At 44.7% G+C, this 26,315-nt stretch overlaps 1 protein-coding gene across 1 annotated transcript in view; it reads left to right on the top strand.

The window, feature by feature from the left end:
• LRP2 (LDL receptor related protein 2) overlaps positions 1 to 26,315 on the top strand; it is a 154,274-nt gene that overhangs the window by 67,704 nt on the left and 60,255 nt on the right. Inside the window, 17 exon segments of the mRNA XM_082236526.1 lie at positions 497 to 627; positions 1,897 to 2,034; positions 2,274 to 2,555; positions 3,097 to 3,336; positions 4,158 to 4,277; positions 4,665 to 4,781; positions 6,135 to 6,512; positions 9,327 to 9,575; positions 10,963 to 11,174; positions 12,169 to 12,353; positions 13,776 to 14,004; positions 15,221 to 15,398; positions 16,300 to 16,428; positions 23,579 to 23,745; positions 24,639 to 24,782; positions 24,945 to 25,054; positions 25,658 to 25,835. Coding sequence (XP_082092652.1) covers positions 497 to 627; positions 1,897 to 2,034; positions 2,274 to 2,555; positions 3,097 to 3,336; positions 4,158 to 4,277; positions 4,665 to 4,781; positions 6,135 to 6,512; positions 9,327 to 9,575; positions 10,963 to 11,174; positions 12,169 to 12,353; positions 13,776 to 14,004; positions 15,221 to 15,398; positions 16,300 to 16,428; positions 23,579 to 23,745; positions 24,639 to 24,782; positions 24,945 to 25,054; positions 25,658 to 25,835 — 3,187 coding nt within the window.

Below are 26,315 nucleotides of genomic sequence, written 5' to 3'. Positions count from 1 at the left end.
GGATTGACTTATGCAACTGATCCAACTCTGAATGGCTGTATGGAATCAATCATTTTATTATCGTTTTATTAAATTTGTACATCGCTCTTTATCTGAAGATCTCTGGGCAGTTCACAGTATAAAAATGCAAAGTAAAACCACAAAATACATAATAAAAAACAAGAACAAAACAAACCCCAATCCCGCCTCCAACACATTTAAAAGGACATTTGTTGTGTGGGCCCCAACTGACAGGGAAGATTTCCCAGGAAGAAGCCTCATTTGAAAAGGGGAGCAGCGAAAACAGTGAGGGAACTTGTGAAAGGTGGATTCTGGAACATTTCATCCTCCTCAAAATACTAATTTTGCTCCGGATGTTTATGGTGCAGAAACCTCCATTGAGATGAATAGCAATTAGATGGGAATTATTTACAGAGGAATATACCTTCCACCTGCATGTCTCTGCAGGCAAACTACCTTTCTGTAAAAATTCAAATAAAACTCTCACTTCTTTCAGTTCTTTAAGGCTTTACTGGGTGGATGCCTTCTTTGATAAGATTGAACATAGTACCTTTGATGGGCTGGATAGGAAGACGCTGGAACGAATTAATCAGATGACACATCCGTTTGGTCTCACTATCTTTGGAGGTCAGTATCTATGTTGAGTCCACACAGCGGTCCTTAGTCTCTCACGGTATGAAAGGCTTTTGGAATATAGTAGGTTGCAATGCATTGAAATGCAGGTTTTCTTGCAAAAGGATTGTTTACAGCAGGGATGGGGAACTGGTAGCCTTGCAGGTGTTGTTGTGACTCCGACTTCCACCAGCCCCAGTCAGCATGTCCCAAAGTGTAAGGGATGGTGGGAGTTGCAGCCCAACAACATCTGGGTGGCTTCAGGTTCGCTTATCTCAGGTTTATGAGGTTTCACTTCTTCATTTGCTTTTGGAATACACATGCAAACAGAAAATGCAGATTTAAGCCTTGCATCTGACTCTCTTGACATTGCAAGTGCAGCTTTGGTCATTTTATGTCTGATTTCCAGTATGTTGTTGTTGTTGTTTGGTTGGGTTTGTTTGTTTTTAATGAGGGAAATAATGTTGGTTCTGAAACTCCGTGCTGTAAAAGCTGTTGTTGTTTCTTGCTCATATCACCAAATGTGAATGATGCCATTCACCATGGCCTCTTTCTGGAGCAAGTATGTGGAGAAATAGACTGAACCTCACATCACACATTCATCTTCATGCTGCATCACCCAACTCCCCATGTGAAATTCTACAGTGGTCCAGAGATCACTTTTGCAGTATGGATAGAAGAGAAGAAGAGTTTGGATTTGATATCCCGCTTTATCACTACCTGAAGGAGTCTCAAAGCAGCTAACATTCTCCTTTCCCTTCCTCCCCCACAACAAACACCCTGTGAGGTGAGTGGGGCTGGGAGACTTCAGAGAAGTGTGACTAGCCCAAGGTCACACAGCAGCTGCATGTGGAGGAGCGGGGAAGCGAACCAGGTTCACCAGATTACGAGACTACCGCTCTTAACCACTACACCACACTGACTCTCACTAATTCTGAGGAAGAGTTGAGGATTGACTAACACCCTAACTTCCCTAAGTGGAGATCGGCTCAATGGAACAAGGCTTTCTTGCCTCCCCCTTCTCTGTCCTGCACTTCCGGTTTGTTCCAGTTTGTTCCTTCCAGTTGGGGGAACCTCTAGAACAGCATGTGGTGGTGGTGGTGGGGCTGCAGCAGAAAAAGTGGAATCCATAAAAAACCCCACCCACCCCCACAAACACGGCTCACAGCCAGTTGGATCCAAACCAGTACATATGCCCAGTCAGCTTTGGCATGTGAGCATTCCTGTTGTTCATATATAATAATAACCTCCGTAATGTTTTGGTTTTTTGGTCGGGTGTTGCAGGTTATGCATATTTCACTGACTGGAGACTTGGCGGAATAGTTCGGGTCCGAAAGTCTGATGGAGGAGAAATGACTATTATTAGGAGGGGAATCAATAATATCATGCACGTGAAAGCATATAATGCTCAGTCTCAAATAGGTAAGCTTATCTATTGTACTTTTTCAGGGATGTATGTCGAAGCATCTTGATTTGCAGTAGCATTATCTGTTCAACTCCTTTAAACATTTTCACAGATTCCCAAGTTTTTGCCCTTCGATTTTCAACTTTTACCTTTTGTGTCTCAGGAATCTTTTCCTTCTTCGGGAAAGGGGGTGTTTTGTAAGTGTTTCCATAGTGTTGCAAATCTTCCGAATTAATTTTTCATTGTGTTTTCGAAGGCAATAACTACTGTAACAGAGCAACAAATCCAAATGGAGACTGCAGCCATTTCTGCTTCCCAGTGCCCAATTTTCAGCGGGTTTGTGGCTGCCCCTATGGAATGAAACTGAGCTCTAACCAGTTGACCTGTGTGGAAGATCCATCCAACGAGCCTCCCACTTTACAGTGTGGTTCATACTCCTTTTCCTGTGGCAATGGCAGGTGTGTACCCAGGTACTATCGATGTGATGGTGTGGATGATTGCCACGACAACAGCGATGAACAGAACTGTGGATCCCTCAGTAAGTATTGTTTGTATTCCCCCCAAATGTCACTTCTTTTGTTCAAAAATTTCTCAGTTGCAGTCCACCTATTGCAATAAATCGGAGAACATACTTTAAGCCTTCAATACCATTTATTTTATTTTTTTTAAAATAGTTTTTATTAATGATTTTTTGTGTTACAAAACAGATAAACAGGGAAAGGTGCATCTATTGTCTCCACTTTTGATCCATAGTCTTTTTGTTTACATTTAGTGAGAGACAATTTTGTCATAGACATCTTGCAGCTGGAGGAAAAGAGAGCTCGCATTCTCAGTAAAAATAAATAAATATATAAATACATAAACATACCCACACGATGCTGACACAAACCCCTACACCAGTAATAGGCAGTAGAATGAAATACCATTTATGTTCCTCAGACCTAATGAGTTTTCTCCCCCTCACCACCCCCATAATTGTGTTTTTACATTGAGTGGAACATCTTTGTGTGGTAGCCAGGAGGGCTGGTTTTGGTGGCATTATAACTCAGATCTTCTCAACGTTTTATTTTCTCGTCTAGACAATTCTTGTGCTTCGTCGGCCTTTACCTGCAGAAATGGCCAGTGCATTCCTAACCGGTGGCGATGCGATAAGCACAACGACTGTCTCGATAGTAGCGACGAGCTCCACTGCCCCACGCAGGGCCCCACTTCCTGCCCGGCAGCCTTGTTCACCTGTGACAACAGCAAGTGCATTCCCAGAATCTGGCTGTGCGATACAGACAATGACTGTGGTGACGGATCAGATGAAAGAAACTGCAGTAAGCATTCAAATAGGGAGGATACAGCGCTGTGCTTAGTCTTTCTCGGCAATCTGCTTTTCTGCAGCAACAGCACAAAACCTCTCCTGCCTTTTAAAACCCAAAGCAGTGTCCATGTGATCCCCATCCAGGCCCTGAACAGTCCCAGATAGTTTAGCTCCAGGGTACCCTAAGACCCCTCTTCAAAGTCATTGCTTTTCATTCTCTGCAGCTCAGCTTCTACGCAGCTCTGGCTACCATTGTAAGCATGCTTAGTAGGAGTAAGCCACAGGTAGGGTTGGGAATGACTCCCACCTCAAGGCCTGGGGACCCACTACAAGTGTGCATTGGCAACACTGACCTAGGCGCACCAGTGGTCTCCTAAGGCAGATTCCTATGTTGGTTCTAGACTGAACTAGTTGCACTTAACATTGAAATAGGTGGGACTTAAGTCATAATGAACTTGTCCTACTGGTTCCAGGGAGATTTTCCTTCTTAGAAAATACATTTAGGATGGTGCTGCACAGAGTGTAGCTCTGTAATATTCTGCATAGTGTGTTAATGCAAAATAGGGCTAGGGGAAAATAGGTACAGCGGTAGCTCGGTTCTCGAACGTCTCCATTGACGAGCGTTTCAGAACCTGAACACCAAAAACCCGGAAGTAAATGCTTCCATTGGAAGCCGAATAGCTTTTCTCAATTGAATTTGCAGACTGCCCTTTGTGCCTCCGTTTTCAAACATTTCGGAACTCGAACGTTCTTCCGGAACGGATTACTTTTGAGAACCAATGTACCACTGCATTCTATTAAGTTGGTGTTTTGTTTTTATGCTGTCTTGTTTAGCTTTCACAGAGACATGTGAGCCTGGTCAGTTCCAGTGTCCTGATCACAGGTGCATTGATCCATTTTATGTGTGTGATGGTGACAAGGATTGTGTAGATGGAGCGGATGAACATGATTGCAGTTAAGTATCACCTGCCTCCTCCTTCCACTTGACATTTTCATCTTCAGGGCTAGTCACACTTCTCTGAAGTCTCTCAGCCTCACTCACCTCACAGAGTGTGTGTTGTGGGGGAGGAAGGGAAAGGAGATTGATGGCCGCTTTGAGACTCCTTAGGGTAGTGATAAAGCGGGATATCAAATCCAAATTCTTCTTCTTCTTTTTCTTCTTCTTGTACTTCAGGGAAATGGGTGATGCAAGCATTCCTCCTGTTCTCTAGAATCCCCAGGGATATATATTTAGTCGTAATCACTGCCTACCATGTTCTCACTCTTAGTACAATGGCAGAAAAACTGTCCAAAAGCTTGTCACCAAGTGAAACCTGAGATAATCTTTCTTTTTTATTTTAGTTTACAACTGTAGTTCCAATGAGTTTAAATGTGCAAGTGGAGACCAGTGTATCAGCAATTATTACCAGTGTGATGGTGTCTTTGACTGCAACGATCACTCAGATGAGGCTGGTTGTCGTAAGTACAGAACTGACCCAAGACATTTGGCTGCCTGAGGCAGAACAGCAGATGCCTGTCCTCCCAAGTCAAATTACTTATTACCCAAAGTACTTGAGGGAGAAAATCCCATATACACCTCCTTTCCTCCTTGGCAGTAAAATACATCAATGATTGATTGAATAACTAGCAAATTGCTGCCCTTTAATGACATCCAAAGTATGCTGCCTGAGGCAGCTGCCTCACTCTCCATAATGACAGGACTGGTCCTGACTATAGGAACAGACAAAGTTCCCTGTTCCTAGTGAAATATTATGAAGAATTGAACACGCTGGCTGAGGACAAGATGAGTTGTCTGCAAGAACTCAGCTTGAGGCGCATAATAAAGTGACATTCTCCAATAATAACATGACATGGGTTAGATCTCACATGTCTTCTGAATCCAAATTTGAGTCAAGATTTTGTTATACTGAACTGCTTTGTGTATAGTTTTAGAAACAATTCACACATTCAAAGCAACAAGAGTTTTCCTAATGGCTTCAATGAGATGTGCATTAAATTCCTTTTTTAAAAAATACAGGAAAAAAGAAGAAATATCAACACTATGATGGCTGCAAGAGGGAACGATGTTTGAACGAATGAAAACTCTTTTCATATGACTACAAAGTATCCATACCGCTTTATATTTTTAAGTGAAAAAAATCTTAAATCAGTTTACAACCAGCATCAAAACAATCCAAGAGAACATTCCAAAATAAAATATTATAGAAGAAAACAACATACAAAATACACATTAAGAGCAACATAATTAACAGGAAACTTAAAATATCTGAAACATTTCAAGATAAAACAGTACTAAAAGGAAGTGAAATATAAAATGCACATTTAAAACAGCATGCTTAGCAAAGGAATAAAATTAGCAAGAGAAAAACGTCCCGCACTTCAGGCAAAGGCCAGGGGATAGGTGCAAGCTTTTGTATTGAAGCATATCCAAAATGTTTGGTTATATTTTTATGTAAGTAAAATTGCTGCTGTCCACAGACATTAAATGGAATGTGTACTAGTCTCTGATATCTGTGTCTGAAGAAGTGTGCATGCACACGAAAGCTTATACCCAGAACAAACTTAGTTGGCCTCTAAGGTGCTACTGGACAATTTTTTAATTTATTTCGACTGCTTCAGACCAACAGGGCTACCCACCTGAATCTAGTCTCTGCTATGCCATTCTGTCATGTCAAGGGTAGTCCTTTTGCAATTCCTCTTAATTTCCAAAAATTTGCTGCCCCTTGTGTCCAAAATGTGTGCCACAACTCTTCTTGCTTTCCCACCAATGCGTGGACTGTCTCCCACATGCTTCGTATGACTATGTTTCAGCCACGAGGCCACCTGGCATGTGCCATCAGAATGAGTTCCAGTGCCAGTCGGATGGCAACTGTATCCCTGCCAACTGGGAATGTGATGGGCACCCCGACTGCGTGGATGGCTCCGATGAGCATCATCGGTGCCCCCCCAGGACCTGCCCTCCTTCCCTTTTCCACTGTGACAATGGGAACTGCGTCTACCGTGCTTGGGTCTGTGATGGTGACAACGACTGCCGCGACATGAGTGACGAGAGAGACTGTCCCACTCAGCCTTTCCGGTGCCCCAGCTGGCAGTGGCAATGTCCTGGCCACAGCATGTGTGTAAACCTCAGCAGAGTATGTGACAATCTTGCTGACTGCCCTAACGGAGCCGATGAATCGCCCTTGTGCAGTAAGTTACTTTTTCTAAAGGGCAAATGCAGGATGGACCTGCAAGATGCCTGGACATTGGATGGGGCAGGAATATCCTAGGGAAATCCAGCCTATTCTATTTTACAGGGTCATTGTGAAAGGTAAAATGGGAACAGCTATATTTGGAATCCTGAGCTCCTTGAAGGAAGAGTGGGATACCGACATAATAAATTGTAAAATACATAAAGGTTACAATGAAGTAGAATATACTTGTTTGTAAACCTGCAACTTAACGTGGGGGTTACCTTCCAGGGATGGTGCCTAAAGCCAAAACTGAATATAGACAAAGCACATTCAGTGGCAAGTAGAATTGCCACTTTCCGTCTGCTTTTTAATTTAATTTATTATTATTTTTTGCTATGCACATAAAGTTGAATGTGGACAAGTTAAATGTGCATAAATTGTGGGCTTACTGTATATTAATTGCAATACCTGGAGCCCGCAATTGCATGTCCCCACCATAACTTTCAGGCCTTTTGCAACTGTGCAAGACTGTGAGTATGTTCCTTATTTTCGGCAGTGCTTTGGTTGAGTTTAATATGTTAAATGCGTTTCAAACTTTGCTTATATCCTCAAATACTTGTTAAATTCACTGTCTATGAGATTGGGACATAATCAGTAGTTTCTTTTAATTAAAATTAAATTTCATCTGGTCTTTAATATTTTCTGTACAATTTCTAACTTTTATCGGATAATAATCTCAAAAAATGGCAAGCGGCCAGAAGTCGTGTTTGTGATGATTACTGTCAGTGTTGATTTACTCTTAATCCTAACTTCTTTCTTTCTTTCCTCCTTTTTTTCTAATCAATGCACATTCTCAGATGAGCCTCAGCCAGGTAGGAGTCTAAAGCATACTGGATTAATATTTTGACACCAAGTTGCATTTGTTAGCTAAGGGCTTGTTTACAGAAACAGGTATTCCTGAGAAGGTTTCAAAGACTATGGATTTGGGTTTGGTTTTTTCCTGAACCGAAAAACTTTATTGAGGGTTGAGGAGGAAACTCCAGAATGTGGCAGCCATGTATTCATCCTCAATAGCTCAGGGGGCTGCATTATTTCAGATAATCTCCACTCCGCTCCCTTGGGCATCTTCAGAATTCTATGTGTGCATGCAAAGGAAGTGCTTTCACATGTGCACATGAAACCAGCTAAATTTTCAATTCTAACTATAGGCTTTTCTGCCACATCACATATCTCTGTGGGAATTCCCCCAACTTTCAGGATCATGTCGTGGGGTTTGGAGGGGCATTTAACAGGCCGAGGTAGAAAACAATCGCAGAAAACCCTTGGTATGTGTTCAGCATACCCGATCCTCTCTATCACAGCCACAGTCACTTAAAAGGGTTCAAAGGGGAGCCCAAAGTTCTGTACAGTGGAACCTCGGGTTGCAAATGTGATCCGTGCAGGAGGCACGTTCACAACCCACAGCGCCGCAGGTTGCAATTCAGCACTTCTGTGCATGCGCAAAGCGCGATTTAGCACTTCTGTGCATGTGTGAGCGCTGAAACCTGGGAGTAATCTGTTCCAGTACTTCTGGGTTTGGCGTGGTGCACAGCCTGAAGCGTCTGTAACCCAAAGTACCACTGTACTATCCATATGTTCTTGTTCTCACTTCACTTTGTCTTCAAATTGACACCTTGAGCTTGTGGGGGGATAGGAAGAAACAGCAACTCAGATTTAAGCTACACCAAACCTGTATTCTTCTCTCTGCATACCTGATTGTGTAAAAATAAGCCTCCAATTACCACAATTCCTATTTCTGGTATTAAACCATTCCTTTTTATTGTGCTAGTGGTGGGAGAGGGTGGGCAATCCAAGTTCTTTTTGAGCTTCTCGCAGCCTACATTTAGACTTCTAAATTGATCCATTTTTGTGTTGTTAAACAGTGGTGGGGAACCTGTGGTCCTCCAGATGTTGCCAGACTCCCCAACTCTCATCAGCCTCAGCCAAGATAGCTGATGGTTAGGAATGATGGGATTTGTAGTCCATCAACAACAGAAGGTCCACAGGTTCACCACCTCTGCTGTAGATTTTAGACTTTACACTAGCAGAGGGAAGTGACCTGCTAGAGTATATGAGTATGTTTGAAAGGATCATGAAGTAAAAAGCGAATTATTTTGACTTTGCATCTCATCATAACATCCAATACCATATTTATCTCAATTAGTTTGTGGGAGGTGGGGAGAACTCATATAGGCAGCAAAGTATTTGTGGTTCATTTGCGGAAACCATAGCTGGGACTTTGAAGTAATGTTTTCCTCATTATTTTATTTTTTTTTAAAGCTAGGATGGCCTTCTGTCTATCAGTTTTCTTGCTGTACCATTTGAGGATTCTGAGCACTGGCTGTTATTTTCAGATGCCTGTTAGCTGACGATACCTTTCAAAATCTTTTTTCTGCTTCTGGTACGACATGGATGGCATTTCAAGCAATGACAGCCCACAGGAAAAGCAGGCGTTCCGTGCTGGCTCTAAGTGTTAATACCTGCCAAATTGGCTCAGAATTTACCTCAAAACATGTTAGTTATATGTATACATATTAGTATACATTCCTTTTACTTACTTAGTGCACTTGTGGCCCTCTAGATATTGTTGAATTCCCAACCTCCCCAGTCAGGGAAGATGGGAGTTGGGAGTCTAACCGTAATATATGGAAGGTTCCCCAATCTCTCCTACTCCTACATAAGAGCAGGCACTGTTGCTTTGCATTTGTTACGACTCCCTTTTCTATACTTTAGGGGAGTTGAGAAGGTTTTCATACCTGCTGGTTTATGTCCCTCTCCCATTTATTTGCAGACCAGGAGAGCTGTACGGATAATAATGCCGGGTGCACACACGACTGTATCCAAGGCCCCTTTGGCGCTCAGTGTTCTTGTCCCTTTGGGTACCAGCTGGCCAACGACTCCAAAACCTGCGAAGACATCAACGAATGTGACCCTCCAGGGTTTTGCAGCCAGCACTGCCACAACGAACGAGGGTCTTCCAGGTGTTACTGTGACGAAGGTTATGTGTTGGAACCCAATGGGAGGACTTGCAAAGTAGCAGGTGAGGAAGGCAAAGATAAGTCCATAAAGACAACTGCCCATGTAGATTCCCATGTCCCTAGCTATCCTGTGGCCTTGGCAAAAGTTTGTCCACTGTTAAGTCACTTAATATGTGAAAAGAAAAGGGGTGGGGGTGGGATTGAGCTGGTGAAACTTGCAGGTGTTTCGTTTGGTTGCTCAGCGTTTTCTGTTTCAATTCAGTTGTTAAAAATTAGCAGACAGTCAGTGGTCGTATTTAAATTGGCACGCAGTCAATGGTTATATTTATTTGCACAGAATAATAATGATTTATTATTTATACCCCACCCATCTGGCTGGGCTTCCCCAGCCACTGTGGACAGCTTCCAACAAAATATTAAAATACGGTAGTGCATCAAACATTAAAAGCTTCCCTAAAGAAGGTTGCCTTCAGATGTCTTCCAAAAGTCTGGTAGTTGTTGTTCTCTTTGACATCTGGTGGGAGGGTGTTCCATAGGGAGGGCGCCACTACTGAGAAGGCCCTCTGCCTGGTTCCCTGTAGCTTGGCTTCTCGCAGTGAGGGAACCACCAGAAGGCCCTTGGCGCTGGACTTCATTGACTGGAAGCCCTCCCTCTGTGTCTCACTGTGAATTATAGCATTTCACTGGAGGGCCCCCCTAAACTCTTTCTTTCTAGATGGCAAAGAGGAACTGCTTCCAGCTGGAAAGTACTGTATACAACATTTTTATTTTTTCTTAAATTTGCATACTGCCCTATACCTGCGGGTCTCAGGGTGGAACAACCAAATACCCCCCCCCCAAAAAAAAAACATTTTAAAAGGGTATTGATGGGTACTGGTGCCTAAAGGTGTATAATGAAGGTGCCAAGCGAACCTCCCTAGGGAGAGCATTCCACAAGTGGAGAGCCACTTTCTTCATGGACAGAACATTCCCATTCCTGTTTGTGAAGCAGAGGAAGCTGTCTTATACCGAGTTAAGACTCTTTGACCCATCTAGCATAGCATTGTCTAGGCCAGGGGTAGTCAACCTTTTTATACCTACTGTCCACTAATGCATCTTTCTTGATGGTAAAATTTTCTTACTACCCACCAGTGCTCAATGAAAGGAGGATTCAGCTTGTGCTGTAGAACCCCCTACCGCCCACCTAGAATCCTGAAACGCCCACTAGTGGTCGGTAGGGACCAGGTTGACAACCCCTGGTCTAGACAACCCCTGGTCTCATGCTTTACTGACTGAGCTATCCCTTAGAGGCCTCTGTAGTATATGCTCTGCTGCTGAGTTCCTGTCACGAAATTGAGGCCACTACTAGTCCAGGGGTGGCAATTTTATGACTGGCTTTTCCTCCAGCAGGTTTTTGTTTTTTTAAAAAAAACTTTTGCAGAATTTACTTGACTTTGCCTGTTTTTGCAGAATTTGGGAATCTCCTCTTGTTGGTGGCAAGCCGTAACCAAATTGTCGTCGACAACATAACTTCCCACGCTCAGCACATTTATTCTTTGGTTCGCGATGGAAGGAACATTGTCGCAATTGATTTTGATTCGGTTACTGATCGAATCTTTTGGTCTGACACCACACAGGACAAGATTTGGACTGCCTACCAGAATGGGACAGACAGGAAAGTTGTAAGTCTCTCATGGAATGCAGACATTGGCTGCATGTCACAATTGCATGGCACCCCTGTGTGTGTGTGTCCACTTCTTCATTTGTGCCGTAGCTAACGTCTTTACAGATGTTCATGCAATGCACAGATGTTGAAATGGTGGAGCCAGCTGTTTTCATTTGTGTAATGCATGAAGGGACTTATTACCATGGCAAACGTCATTGTTTGCATTCTTTGACCCAGTGGAGTGAATAGTGCTGCACAAAGGCATGTCCTGACGCCTCCGATTTCCCCAGATGTGGGAAATTTGACATCATAATTTGTGGTAGACCCATCTCTCACAGTGCCCTGCCTTAGCGCTTGTTATGTACGTACGCTGTTGGGAAAGGGAGTAGAAAACAGAGCTCTGTTATGCACTGTGGGGATCAGCCTGCATGACTGCTAAATGTTGCAGACTGGGTAGAGGATTTACTTGTTTCATTTGATGTCTGTCCCTTGTTTCAATCCTCAAGGGTTTCATTTTCTTGATGCTTGCAAGTTTTTGAATGAATCTGTCTCTAAGGGTTTTGTACAGCAGTTTTACTTCCAGCACACTGCTGGGTAGATTCTTCCCATAATAAAGGAAACAAGCTGCACAGGGCACTATATTTCCTAGTACATAATTGATAGTACTTGTGACTTTTGTTTAACCCTTTGCTACTGCCAAGTCCTCTTGCTTCTCTTGAGCTATTAATGTACCGTTAACGTTACTCAAATACTATCCGAATATGAGAGCAGGCCAACTGCTTCCAGCCATAAGCCATTTGTTTGTAGTAGTTTTAGAACAGCAGTGAATTGTTTCATTGCAGTGAATTAGTCTCTTTGGGAACATGAGTTCCACAGCATAGCTCTCTTTTTGCTGTCAATAAGAACGAAGCTGCTCCATTTCTTTTCCATAGACAGTTCATTAATTTTCACTCATTTTGGCTGTAGCAAACTGCAAGAGCACTAACTTGTTCCTTCATGGTTTCCGGCAGGTACTTGACAGTGGTGTTACCGTAACAGAAAGCATCGCAGTGGACTGGGTAGGCCGCAATCTTTACTGGACAGACTTCGTTCTTGAGACAATCGAGGTCTCCAGACTCGATGGGAGCCACAGGACAGTGCTGATCAGTGAAAATGTAACAAACCCAAGGGGACTAGTGTTAGATCCCAGGACAGAGTAAGGTTTTCTCCTTTTTTCAAAAGGCACCTTTCGACAATGGGATGCTTGCTTCCTTGGGAAGGGCAATTTAGCAAAGAATTACTGAATGAACAAACTGTAGTGTTATATTACCATTTGCTGGTATTTGTATGAGGTGTAGTAGTCAAGCCACTTGACCACATTCCCAGAAGTTGTCGTTGAGTTCTCCCAGAAGTGTTGTCTAAAGCTTAACCCTAAGCAAAGTACGCAGATTGAAATCTGTGGGTTTTGGATCAGACTGGCCATCTTGTGCCACTTGACCACTTCCAGTTCACCCCATTGTTAAGCAGCTCCTTATACAGGGAATGTGAAACTCATAGGACATTAGGTGTAGTTCTGACTATGTTCTATGGTCCTCCTATTCCATAAGCTGTAGGAAATGGTCTGACCCAACCATGCCAGCCCAATAAATCCAACTCTTTGGCCGGCTTGGGTTAGTCATCATAACCCAAGCACTTTTTATTGTTTGCGTGGTATATTTGAAAATGCATCAGCCACTTATTTACATAAGAGATTATTTGAAGAGTTGAGGGGCTTTACGATCCTGACTTTATATATTCTCCATGAACTAGGTTGTGTTAGTTCAATTTCAGAAACAGTGGAGCATTCTGGAGAGATAGCAGCTTGCTGGGCTTCCTCCAAGAGCAGAGATGCTGTTTTGCTTCAACCTAGATGCTTTTAGATGCTTTTTTTTTTTTTTTTTTTGCTTTTTTGCTCCTTGTTTTCCATAGACAGTAAGTTTTGAGAAAAGGGGTCAAGGGACATAAGGAAACATGAGCTGAGACACCTTTCTCTGCTTGTATTTTTTTGAAAGAGTATATGCTTCTCTCTCTCTTTTTTTGCAAATGCAGGATCTTTTCCTCCTTTGAACATTTTATAAACTGAGGTTTATATATCTTTGACTCCTTTGTTTAGAAGCAGTCAGCTCCACTTCTTTCAGGTCTGGGGTTCTTGTGGAAATGTATTGGTGTCGGAACCACAGCAAGCATCTTGACGAAGTTTCGTTTAATTAATATGGTTGCTTATTACATTTCTGAAGCCCTGACGAGGCTGATTTCAAGGCTGTAACTAGGGGCAGTGTGTGATGACAAGTGTTTCTGGGTAGGGCTGTCTGAACTCTGCCCTAAAAATAGAGAAATTAGGCAGAAAATAGCCCCATTTGGGCCCCAAGGAAAGCTGGGCAGGGGACTAAGGCCAAGGGCTTGGCTTGCCTTAAGGCCACCTGAGCTCTTGGCAGAGGCAAGATTCAAACCAGGGACTTTCTGGCCCTTGGCTCTCTCTCTTAGCCATTACACTATAGCACCTTTCAATACACCAAAAGCAGCTTTTGTGAATGAGGTCCTTTGACATTTCCGACTGTACCAGTGGTTCCTGTGATCGTTAATCAGTTGTTTTCCACAGTGCTCACGTGATGTTCTGGACAGACTGGGGCCGGAATCCCCGAATCGAAAGAGCAAGCATGGATGGCACATTACGAACCACCATCGTCAGTAAGAAGATCTATTGGCCCAATGGACTTTCCATCGATTACCCAAACAAGCTGCTATATTTTGCCGACGCCTATCTTGACTACATTGATTTCTGTGATTACAATGGAAACAACAGGCGCCAGGTGGTGGCAAGTGACTTGGTATGAAAAGGGAAAAAACAAGAAAATTGGCCGGGGGCGCAGGGTGTGACCATGGATTCCTGTATGGTGCAAATGGCTTCTGTGTTCTTCTGTGGTGAGGCAGCAGGTCCCAATCTTCTGACTTTACTCCAAAACTCTTGTGTCCAAGTCCAACACCTGTCCACTGCACCATGACAGATTTCTGAAGCCATTAGCCTACAATATATTGCTTAAAAGTCACTTATTTAAAAATGTCCTGTGTCTTGCTGTCTAGTTCCTGTATGGGATGCAGTGCTTGGAGAGGAAGAACATAGGGCAACTTTGTCTTGTAGGTGTTGGCTTAAGGCTGACAAAGTCTACTGAACTTAAAAGGACTTAACACATTTGCAGAATTCAGACATCCCACCGTATCGTGATTTTTGGGACCCCAAAACATGGCTTTGATAAGAAGAGAACTATTCAATCTAAGCACAAGAGAGCAAAACTGAGGAGTGCGGCTTATATGATTTCTTTCTTTTTCTTTTCGGAATAAATTTGATTAGGGTTTACGTATAGAGAAAACTAACAAAACAGTATCAAATATTGTTTCCTCTGTTTTATCCAAACTAAGACTTTGATCTAAATACAATAAAAACATAAAGAAAAAGGAGGGGAAGAGAAAGAAATAAGGAGAAAGAGAGAAATAAAGGAAAAGAAATAGAAAAGAGGTTAAAAGAGATAGTGGGGAATAAAATCCAGAAGGTAAGGGACTCCTGATTCCTCGTCCGTCCACTATTAACAATATTCACTTTATCCCCTCCAATATAAGACCCAACAAAGCCACTTTCTATAAACAAACATCATCTTCAATCCTCAAATCCAAATGTCATTATTTCTTTTTCACTCAAAAGGTCAATGAGAGGTTTCCAATCTTTAACAAATGTTAACAATGGCTTTTCTCTGATTAAACATGTTAATTAAACATGCCAACATCTCTCAGCTAAGTCCGTTAATTTTAACAGCCATTCTTCCATTGTTGGCAAGAACGGGTCCTTCCGTCTTTGTGCATTGCATATAAAAGTCCCGCAGCCTGGAGCGACACTTAACATTATTTCTCATATTTTATCAGGTCGTGGGAGAAATTATACTTGAGAGTAGCTGTAGAGATTTCTGTGCTGTGCCACTTATTCTGGATACCAGTAACAACTGTAATAGCAACAGTGTTAAAATGAAACTGAGCCCGTTGCCCTTCTTTTAGGTGTTGCGGCATCCTCACGCGCTGACCCTTTTTGAAGATTTTGTATACTGGACGGACCAATACACCCACCGAGTACTTCGAGCCAACAAGTGGCATGGAAGAAATCAAACTGTGATGGTTTATAATATCCACCAGCCTCTGGGCATTGTTGCAGTTCATCCTGTGAAGCAGCCGGCCGGTAAGCTCAGCCAGTTACGATTTTGCAACAGAAAAGCAAAACCATCCGGTGTAAATATTAGTAGACATCAATAATATTTTGGATACTTCCAGCAATGATATTGGGCAAACTCTCCAGGGCCACAGCGCTAAAGCAGGGGTGGGAAAGAGGGTCCAGCCCCTGCAGGCCATTTTGACATGTGGGTGGGATTGTCCATCTGTCAATCCCCTGATGTCACAATGATGTCAGGTCATCTATTTATTATTTATTTTTTTAAGTACAGGCGCAGCTCCAACTGTTAGGAGACCCTTAGAAAACTACTGTTCGCAGCATTCTTTGGGGGAAGCCATGATTGTTAAAGCAGTATAAGGACACTTTGAATGATTGGTGTGGATGAGGTTCATGAGTACAAGGAGTTAAGAGAAAACAGACCTATTTAAAGGGCCTCATAAGCAGCTTTCCTTCCAAATCCCTACTGTTGTTCTAAAAGTATAGGTTTCTTTTCTTTCTTTTTTAAAAAAGGTTTTTATTAGGGTTTATAATGAAAAATGCAAAGATTATTGTCAAGTATCTTTTTTTGTCCAAACTAAAACGAGAAAGGATGGAGGGAAGGGGAAGAGATAGAGAAAAAGGAATTAAAAAATATTTAAGAGTGAGAGAGATTCTTCGTCTGTGTGCTATAGATAAACATTATTCACTCCATCCACTCGAGTATAACCTAAAAATAAAGGTTTTCAATGCAAACCAAGGTTCTGGGACATAGTACCGAGACGCCATCAATAACTAGTCTCAGCTTGATGTAAAAAGCCAGATGTGACAAACCAGTGGTCTTGCCTAATTCCCTCATTTCATATCATGCTACGCTACTGCTCTGCTTTTTTCCAATTTACCTTATCAGTGCTTTTATTTCTCTCTCTCCCAGGTATCAATTTTTGCAGCTCATCCCCCTGCAGCCACCTGTGCTTGCTTTCTGCATCGGGACCACGGTTTTATTCCTGCGCCTGCCCGTCTGGCTGGACTCTCTCTCCTGATCATGTGAACTGCATGAGAGGTGGGGTCACAGGAACTTTAGCTGGAAAGAGAAAGAAAACCACAAAACATGCCACTATCAGGGAAAGACTTCTCTAGTCCCCGTCTGGTATTTCAGCAGAGTATAGGGGAGCAAATCTCCCAGATTTTGTTGCTATCATTTCAGGAAACACTGTGCAAATGCAGTTTATAAAATTAGACCGCCAAACCTGAATCAGTAGGCATGTATTTTGAAAACATTTCAGACTTTGCCTTATGTCAGGGGATGATTAGCTGCTTGTGCTTAAAATTGTGCCCCTTCAGAGTTTGTGCGGCCCCACAAACCTCTGTGTGTGACAGAGCTCCTCAGACATGTCTGCTCTAGTCACTAGTAGAGTCTGACAGTGGCTGCCTGCGGAAGCGCTTCCAGCAAAGAAGTTCCTTAACGGAAACGCGTCTCCTGGACTCACGACGTGGCAGCTTCCGGCGAAGCATGGGTCTCCCTGCAGTTGCTTCTGACACCTCCCCGCTATTTTCGCTGGAAGTGTCTCTCACCCCTTTCTCTCCCCTGCTGTTTCCTGCCTGGGCTGCTGCGTCTCTCTCAGCATTACTGAGATCCTCCTCCAGAGACCCCTCGCTCCCCCTCCTTGTCCCTGCTTTAGCTGCTGACTCTCTCCCAGTCTCTGGGAGCCCTACCACCTCCCTTTCCTCTGATGTCAGTTCCCTGACATCCACCTCCCCTCCAGGGCCCCCTTCTCCCCCGCCCCTACTCTCTCCTCTGGGCGGTGAGGAGCTGAAACCCCGAAAAGAATCCTCTTCATCTTCAGACGTCTCGAACATTTCCCTCCATCGGTCTTCGTTCCGACTCGCTGAATCCTCCTCCACCTCGGAATCAGAGAACCCCTCCAACTCTTCTTCTTCGTCGGTGGTGGCGAAGTATTCCCTCCGGAACCTCGCCACTGGCTGGGGTTTACGAGGGAATCTCTGATGAAAAGTTTCAATCAAAACCTCGTCATCTACATCCTCTGCCCTGACCCAGGTGTTTTCCGACTCCGGCTCCCCTTCCCACATTACCAAATACTCTACTTGCTCTCCCTTCCACCTGGAATCGAGAATCTCCGCTACATGGTAGCTGTGTTCTTTTTCCTCCATAGCTGGTCCCCTATTGACCCTCCCCTCTCTGTCCCCTATATACGGTGACAGCAACGACCTGTGGAACACTGGGTGCAACTTCATGTGGTTCGGTAACCGGAGTCTGAAAGCCACTGGGTTGACCTGTTGCGTGACTTCAAATGGGCCCAGTCTTTTGGGTCTTAACTTCTTACAACCTCCTTTAAATGGTAACCCTTGGGTGGACAGCCACACCTGGTCCCCCACCCTAATGCTTTCCCCTTCCCTTCTGGTTTTGTCTGCCTGCCTCTTATATTCCTCCTTCGCCCTGTTTAAATTAAGTTGGAGCTGGCGATGGATCGCTTCCATTTCTTCAACGAACTGTTCTGCGGCTGGAACGCTCCAGTTCTCCCCTTCCCCCCCCTGGGAAGGCTCGGGGATGACACCCGTGATTAGCCAAAAAAGGGCTCATCCCCGTGGACACGTTCTCTGCATTGTTGTAGGCAAATTCTGCCAACGCCAGCTTCTCCACCCAATCATTCTCTCTGTCATTCACATAACACCTCAAATATTGCTGGAGGACACCATTAGCTCTTTCCGCCTGCCCGTTGGTTTCTGGATGACGGGCAGTAGAGAAATTCACCTCTACATGCAATAAGCTCATGAGCTTCCTCCAGAACCTGGAAGTAAATTGTTTCCCTCGGTCAGAAACCACCCTCAAGGGGGCGCCATGCAGCCTAAACACATTTTCCACAAACAATTTAGCGGTTTCTTCCGCTGTGACCGCATGTGAGCAGGCTATAAAGTGGGCCATCTTGGTTAACAGGTCTACCACAACCATAATGGCTGTTTTCCCTTTGGACCTGGGCAGATCAGTCATGAAATCTATTGCCACTGCCTCCCATGGCCTTTCCGGCGTGGGTAGTGGTTCTAATAAACCTGCCGGTGCCCGCCTCTCCCCCTTGGCTCGTTGGCATCGGTCACACCCTCTCACATATTCCCGCACATCTTCCCTGACCTTGGGCCACCAGAATTCCCTGGTAACCAGCCACATGGTTTTGTGTTGCCCAAAATGCCCTGCTGTGGGGCTATCGTGCAGTTGCTTGAGTACCTTTTCCCTCAATTCCCCTTCAGGTATGTATAACGCTCCCTTGTAGTACAACGCCCCATTTCTCTCCTCAAAACCCCCGGGTTTGTCTCCCTCCCTCCTGAGACCCCTGAGTTTGTCCTGGGCGTATTCATCCTGCACCGTTCCCTCTATCAGTTCCCTTTGCCCCACCAATGCCGCCCCACACACCCAGCGGTCCTCGGGAATGACATGGGTCTCTTCGGGTGCACCCTCTCCCTCCAAATATTCAGGTTTGCGTGAGAGAGCGTCCGCCCTAACGTTCTCCGGGCCTGGTACGTAACAAATCTCAAAGTTAAATTTGGAGAACTCCTGGGCCCATCTCAACTGCCGTTGGTTGAGCACTCGCGCAGTTCTCCAATACTCTAGATTCTTATGGTCCGTGCACACTTGCACCTTCTGTTGTGCACCAATTAGCAGGTGCCTCCATCTCCGGAAGGCCTCATGAATCGCAAGAAGTTCCCGGTCGTACACCGTGTAGTTCCTCTCAGATTTGTTCAGCTTTCGCGAAAAGAAGGCACACGGTCGCCACTCTGACCCCTCCTTCCCCGGCTGCAGAAGAAGCACCGCCCCTATGGCTCTGTCAGAAGCGTCTGTTTCGACCCTCAGCTTTTTTTGTAAATCCACATGTAGAAGTTGTTCATCAGAGGCGAAGGCCCTTTTCAGTTCCTCAAACGCTCGCTCCGCCTCCCCCGTCCAAACAAACTTCTTTTTACTGCTGAGACAGTCCGTGATGGGCGCCGTCAGGTGGGCGAAGTTTCGGATGAACTTACGATAAAAGTTTCCAAACCCTAGGAACCTCTGCACATCCTTCTTGGTCTTGGGTGTTTTCCATTCCAGCACCGCTTGAACCTTGCCGGGGTCCATGGCCAACCCCTTGTCTGACAAGCGGTACCCCAGGAATTCCACCTCCTTGGTATGAAACTGACACTTCTCCAGTTTCACCCACAGTCTGTTGGCTTGCAGCCTGCTCAACACTTCTCTGACGTCTCTCACATGTTGCTCCTCATTCTCCGAATACACCAACACGTCATCTAAGAAGGCCACGCAATTCTTGTAGAGCAAAGGCCCCAGTACGTGGTTCATGAAGGCTTGAAAACACGCGGAGCCTGCTTGTAATCCAAAAGGCATAACGAGGTATTCAAATGCCCCCAAAGGGGTGAACATGGTGGTCTTCCATTCATCCCCTTTCCTTATACGTATCAGGTTGTACGCCCCCCTTAGGTCCAGCTTTGTAAAAATCTTTCCTTTTCGCACCCTGGTCAAAATATCATCAATCCTGGGCATAGGAAAAGCCGCCGGCTCTGTCACCGCATTTAGGCGCCGAAAGTCACATACCAGCCTCGGCTTGTCCGTGTTTTTTTTATCCACAAAAAACACTGGGCTACCCCCCGCTGCCTTGGACTCTCTGATGAAGCCTCTCTTCAGGTTCTTGTCAATGAACGCTCGCAACTCCTGCATTTCCCTGTCTGACATGGCATACAACTTGCCTACAGGAAGCTGTGCTCCAGGGAGTAAATTGATCTGGCAATCAAAGGGCCTATGCGGGGGTAGTTGGTCAGCTTCCTTCTCGCTGAACACGTCGCTGAGATCAGCATACTGTGGTGGCACCTTCCCCTTCCCCATTACTTCAGTCCCTGCTAGGGTGGCTTGGGCCCCTGCTGACCCCTTTTCCCCCCTGCAGTGTTCTAAGCAATGTGCTGAACCGAAGGAAACCACTCTTTGATGCCAGCCCACCAGCGGATCATGTAAGGCTAGCCAGCTCATTCCCAAAATAATGGGAGCGCCTCCCAAGGTGGCCACATTAAACGCTATCAGTTCTGTGTGCCTTGCCACCCTCATTATCATTGGGACGGTCTGCAAGCTAACTCCTCCTCCCAACAGTTCCCTGCCATCGATCGTGGTCACCTGCAGGGGGTTGCTTAAAGGGATAGTCTGTATCTGATGTTCAGCAGCAAACTCCTTGCTCATAAAATTGCAGGAGCTGCCTGAGTCCAACAGCGCCTTTATTTTTAGGGGGTGTCCATTTTGCAGCTCTAGCGACACTTCAATCACTAGAGCAGGTCGAGGAGCTTCTGGCACGGGCACTTTCACTGCTCTTTGGCCTGGCTGCTGGCAGAGATAGCATTTCCGGGCTCCCTTTCACTCCTTCTTCGCCCCCTCACTGGGCTTAGAAACTGCGCGCGCGCGGGCTGTTCCGATTTCCATCGGCTCTGCCGGCGGGAAAGCTGGCTCAGGAATGTCTGGAATGCGTAACTCCTTCCAACGTTCCCCTCTCCCTTCCCGCCTCTCCAAGGCTCTTGCCTCCTGGCGCGCTCCAATGGTCAGCGCAGATTTGGTCAGCTGATCCATAGACACCGCCCTGGGGCTCCTGGCCAGCTCGTCTTTCACAGCTGAAGAAAGACCTTCTTCAAATAGCATCTGAATGGGTGCTGCCGATAAATCCCACCCCAATCTGTGAATCAGCATGGTAAATTCAGTCCAGTACTCACGGACAGATCTGCTTCCCTGCTTGCAAGCCATTAGCTGTCTGCGCACCACCCCTTCCTCAATATCGCTGGAAAACATGATATCCATTGCACGAAAGAATTTCATAGTGTCCTTTAGGATATCGTTGTGCGTTGCCATCGGGGGTCGAACCCAGTCCCGCGCCCCCTTCTCAAGATGCCCAATTACGAAAGCAACTCGCGATTCCTCATCAGGGAACTCATCAAACTGCACATTCAGGGCATATTGCATCTCAGTCCTAAAGGCATGGTAATCCTTGGGGTCCCCCCCAAACTTCTGCACCAATCCTGGTACCTTTCTGGGGAACTGAGTGGTTCTCCCCTTTTTGTCAGCATCCTGAGCCCTTCTCTCCTCGAGCCTCGCCGTCTGCAGCGCAAGTTGGACCTCCAGAGCTTGATACCTTTCTTCCAAGCTTGGACCAGCTCCAACCCCTGCCTCTCCGGTTCCGGCTGGGTTGCTCATGATGCTTTCTCCTGCACAGGCAGCGTACAGAGACTGTCAGACTGCTGTCAGGGGATGATTAGCTGCTTGTGCTTAAAATTGTGCCCCTTCAGAGTTTGTGCGGCCCCACAAACCTCTGTGTGTGACAGAGCTCCTCAGACATGTCTGCTCTAGTCACTAGTAGAGTCTGACAGTGGCTGCCTGCGGAAGCGCTTCCAGCAAAGAAGTTCCTTAACGGAAACGCGTCTCCTGGACTCACGACGTGGCAGCTTCCGGCGAAGCATGGGTCTCCCTGCAGTTGCTTCTGACACCTCCCCGCTATTTTCGCTGGAAGTGTCTCTCACCCCTTTCTCTCCCCTGCTGTTTCCTGCCTGGGCTGCTGCGTCTCTCTCAGCATTACTGAGATCCTCCTCCAGAGACCCCTCGCTCCCCCTCCTTGTCCCTGCTTTAGCTGCTGACTCTCTCCCAGTCTCTGGGAGCCCTACCACCTCCCTTTCCTCTGATGTCAGTTCCCTGACACCTTACATGCATTTAATATGTGTAGGAATCCACGTTTTCTAGACTTTTCTGCTATACACTGAAAACATACTGTATTATGATAAATGTTAGAGTTCAGTCAATTGGACTTGATAATGCACAAGAATACCTAACTTCCTTGGAGATGCTCTGGCAGGCCATGGGTCCTGAGACTTCAATAGGATAGATTCCCATGGGATTTGAGCATCCTTACTGGATGCTTAACACTGCAATCCTATGCCTCCATACCTGGGACTAAGCGTCTCTGGAAACAGTGGTTAGGAGCCTAAGGTTCCCTTTTCTCTGGGAGAATGAGCTTCCTCAATGGAAGAAGTGATAGAAGGACTTCTTTCCACTGATGAAAAGAACCTTTTGGATCCAGCCCAGCAGGACTCCGCTTCTGAGTTAACATGCACTGCACAGTGGTTTTAACAGAGAAGAGCAGATCTTAACAAACACAAGTATTACACATTCTCATTCAGGATTTGGAAAGAATGGGTTGGGGTGGGGTGGGCTTGACCTTTCCCCCTGCAGAGATTGATTGGGGCTGTAATCCTTGCTGACATTGTTTAGTTCAGCTTGCCAACAAGAAGCTTTCAGCAACTGTGCTGAGTCGCGTTTTGCTTGCATTGTTTTCTTTTCACCACAGTGATATTGTTTAAGTCTGCACAGCTAATTGGCGGAGCCAGGATTGCAAACCGTCACGATGACAGAAAAGCACAAAGTCCCAAGCAGCACTGTTTTCTTGTTTTTTTAATCATCGCATAGCAGTTTGGTCCATGATATGCAACCCTTGAACATTTTTGTGTTTCCCTCCTTTCACTGTGAAGCTGTTAAAACTTTTTTTTTTTTTTTTGCTCCCCATCCTCCTTTTTTTAAGCAGTAGAGCTGTGTAGTAGTACGGTGGTCCGGGTCTCTTAATATGCAAGTGGTTCAGAATTTCAGGACATTTCAGGCCTCTGTGATAGGCCACACTTTGATCTCTGAAGGGCTGTGTGGGGAGAGGAAAGTATCTGCTATTGGAGTTGACTTCGTGCTTGCAAGTCAAAAAATAGGGCAACGGCTGCTGAAACGCAGAGTAGCTGCAAAGGTGACAAAGACTTGAGTCTCTCTTGGATGCCGATTTCAAGCGGACTGCTCCAAAATGAGTGCTTTGAGGACATGGATGCCTTATAGGAAGGGACCAAAGCTCAGTGGTGGAGAGACATGCCTTTTATGTTAAAGGTTTCAGGTTTGATCCCAGGCATCTCCATTAAAATTAAATAAAAATACCTCGCAGCAGAGCTTGGAGAGCCATTGTTAGTCAGAGTCAATAATACTGGTCTGGATGCACAAATAATCTGACCTGGTATAAAACATTCTACTGTGTTCATACGTGTGTTTCAATGAGCTGAATTTCCCCCCAAAATTTAACAAGCCAGAGAATTACATTTTCTTATTTTTAGGAAATACAGTAGAGTAAAATTTTTCTGCTTGTCATGCTGTTTTGCAGTTGAAGAGCCGTTCCTTATAGCCGTAAGAGATAACATAATTTATGGCATTTCTCTGAACCCCGAGGAGAAGACCAATGATGCAATGGTTCCAATAGCAGGAGTGCAGAATGGATATGATGTTGACTTTGACGACTCGGAACAGATGATCTACTGGGTTGAAAATCCAGTAAGTAAAATGCAGTTGCTTTGTATAGCTGTTGGTTGGAAGCGCTCTGCTTTGTAAAAACTGGTGTAAGGAATTGATGCTTTAGCCCATTGATAGGCATGCTGACTTTTATCTGCAGGGCAGCCGCAAATGGCTTATTGTACTTTGCCTGTTTTGCTACCCTGTTCTTGGCAGGTAGGCAGACACCATCTTGTGAAGCAGGTCATTCATTGCAATCTATTACGAAAGCCGAATTCATTATTTGGCTTGCTTGGAAGAGCTGCCAAATGTCAGGCCTGCGATTTTTTTTTTAAAAAATATTTTATTCTTAACTGCACTTGTGACTCATATTTTTGCTGAAAGAGCCCCCTAGGGTGGCAAACTATATCAAGGTCGCATTCATGCACAATGAGTTGCATTCAGCTAAGTCGTGCTCAGAGTAGACTCACTGAAATTAACGAACCCAAATTAGATGTGTCCATGAGCTTCAGTGGGTCTACACAGAGTAGGGCTAGCATTTAAACCACATGGCTTCCCGCAAAGAATCCTGGGAACTAGTTTGTGTAGCTCTCTGAGGGGTAAACTGCGGTTCTCATGATTCTTTGCATTTGGAGCCTCCTTTTCTCTCTACCCGTGATTCTTTACATCACTGTTTAGGACTGGCACATTTATTTTCATTTATCAGACAGTAGCTGCCATCCTAAATACACTTCCTTGGGAGTTTGTGCAGTGGGACAAAATTCTATGTATAGAAAGTGTCTAATTTGAGGGCTTTATTTTATTTGGTTCTTTTTTACATTCAAGTTGTAGTAGACCCAAATATTCCTCCTTAGAGCTTGTAACACTTTACAATACCCATGTGCAAGACGTTCATGCTTTTTCTACTCTTGGCATTTGTTTTTTTCTATCTTCAGGGGGAAATTCATAGAGTGAAGTCGGATGGAACAAACAGGACAATATTTGCCCCAGCATCTATTGTTGGTTCCCCTATGGGGCTTGCTTTAGACTGGATATCTGGAAACCTGTACTACAATAACCCTGCCACACAGTCCATTGAGGTAAGCCATTATTATCTTCAGGATAACAATTTTAGGATCAAAAAATGTTTGGTTTAACACCTCAGCTAAGTTGCTTATAGGTTCACTGCTGTGCCAGCAAGTGTGCAAATTGTGATTTAAAGTGCCTTCCTTAATTTCTGTGCCATACGGTTCATTTGGTAGGTACTAACACTCCACAGAGAAGTAATTTATCGAAAAACACTAATAACCAATGATGGTACTGCTGCAGGATCTGGAAGGCCAGTTGGTATAACCTTGGATCCCATTCATGGGTAAGTTCAATAAATTGTTTCTGGCTCTGTCAAGGTTTTATATTCCTGGCTACCAGGTTTGTTTCCCAGGGAGGTCGCTTTCCTGCTTTCCTGGTCACTGGATCCCAGACTAGCTGAGACAAACCAACTCCAAAGCACAGTTTATGAAGCTGGCTTCTTTCAACTAACCATACTTAAGTTTAATCACAGTGTTGGGTTTGAACAGCACATTAACCTGAGGAAACGTCCGGTCTCTTTGTGGCCAAGAGAGGGAAGCAGAAGCCAACAAGCCTGAGGGTTACTGAGGCTCGTAATTGTTGTAGCGCTAAGCCATTTGGTTTAACATTATGTCCAAACACCATCTGTAGTAAAACACGTCATTTTGTACTAATATAAAATGAGGAGTGTTGTTATACACACTTCAATAAGAACTCCACAAAGCAATTCTATAAAGGCCTACTCAGAAGAAAGTCTGAGGCCATAGGAGCCTGCTCTTAGGTCGGTGTGCATAGGATTGCAACCAGAATGCCAAAACTCTAAATGCATACACACACACACACACATTGGTTACTGAAAACCCTCATTTCCTGCTTGCTTGATGATTGAAATAACATTACGTTGCAGGAAGCTGTATTGGACGGACCATGGAACTGACAGTGGGGTCCCAGCCAAGATTGGCAGTGCAAATATGGATGGCTCAGGTATCCAAACCCTCTTCACTGGTAATCTGGACCATGTGGAGTTTATCACCATTGATATCAAGGAACAAAAGCTGTACTGGCCAGTCACAAGCACCGGAGTGGTATGTATGCACATATAAACTTGGGTATGTTTGTGGTTCTGACTTCTGCTACTTATCACAGCCAAAGAGTTATGAGCTTTAAAACAGAAATGATGAGGTGGTTAACGTTGAGGAGGGAAGAGATGGATCCATCACAAAGTATTTAGTGTGCAGCTTCGAGTAGCTCTGGAATAAATACTGCATTGCAAATGTTTAGCAGATGATTAATTTCTAGAGTTAATAGGAATGCTTAGCAGAACAATTCTGTGAATGTCTACCCACGGAATTAAGTCCCATGGTATCCAGTGGAGCTTACACTTCTGTTTATATGATCCAAATGGTTTTTATTTGGGATGAATTTTGGGTGTTTCTGAAAACCGTTCGGTCATAACTGGAAATTTAACTGCCAGACCTAGATATACTTTAATTTCTGGCGTGGAATTCTTGTGGACAGAGATCTGACTTTGCAGTCAGTTGTAATACAGTCCATGTCCTTTGCCT

This window comes from Podarcis vaucheri (genome assembly GCF_965113315.1).
Source record: "Podarcis vaucheri genome assembly, chromosome: 1".
In the NCBI taxonomy this organism is placed as follows: Eukaryota; Metazoa; Chordata; class Lepidosauria; order Squamata; family Lacertidae; genus Podarcis; species Podarcis vaucheri.
The sequence above is the reverse complement of the archived record's forward strand: the minus strand, read 5'-3'. Positions and strand labels throughout refer to the sequence as shown.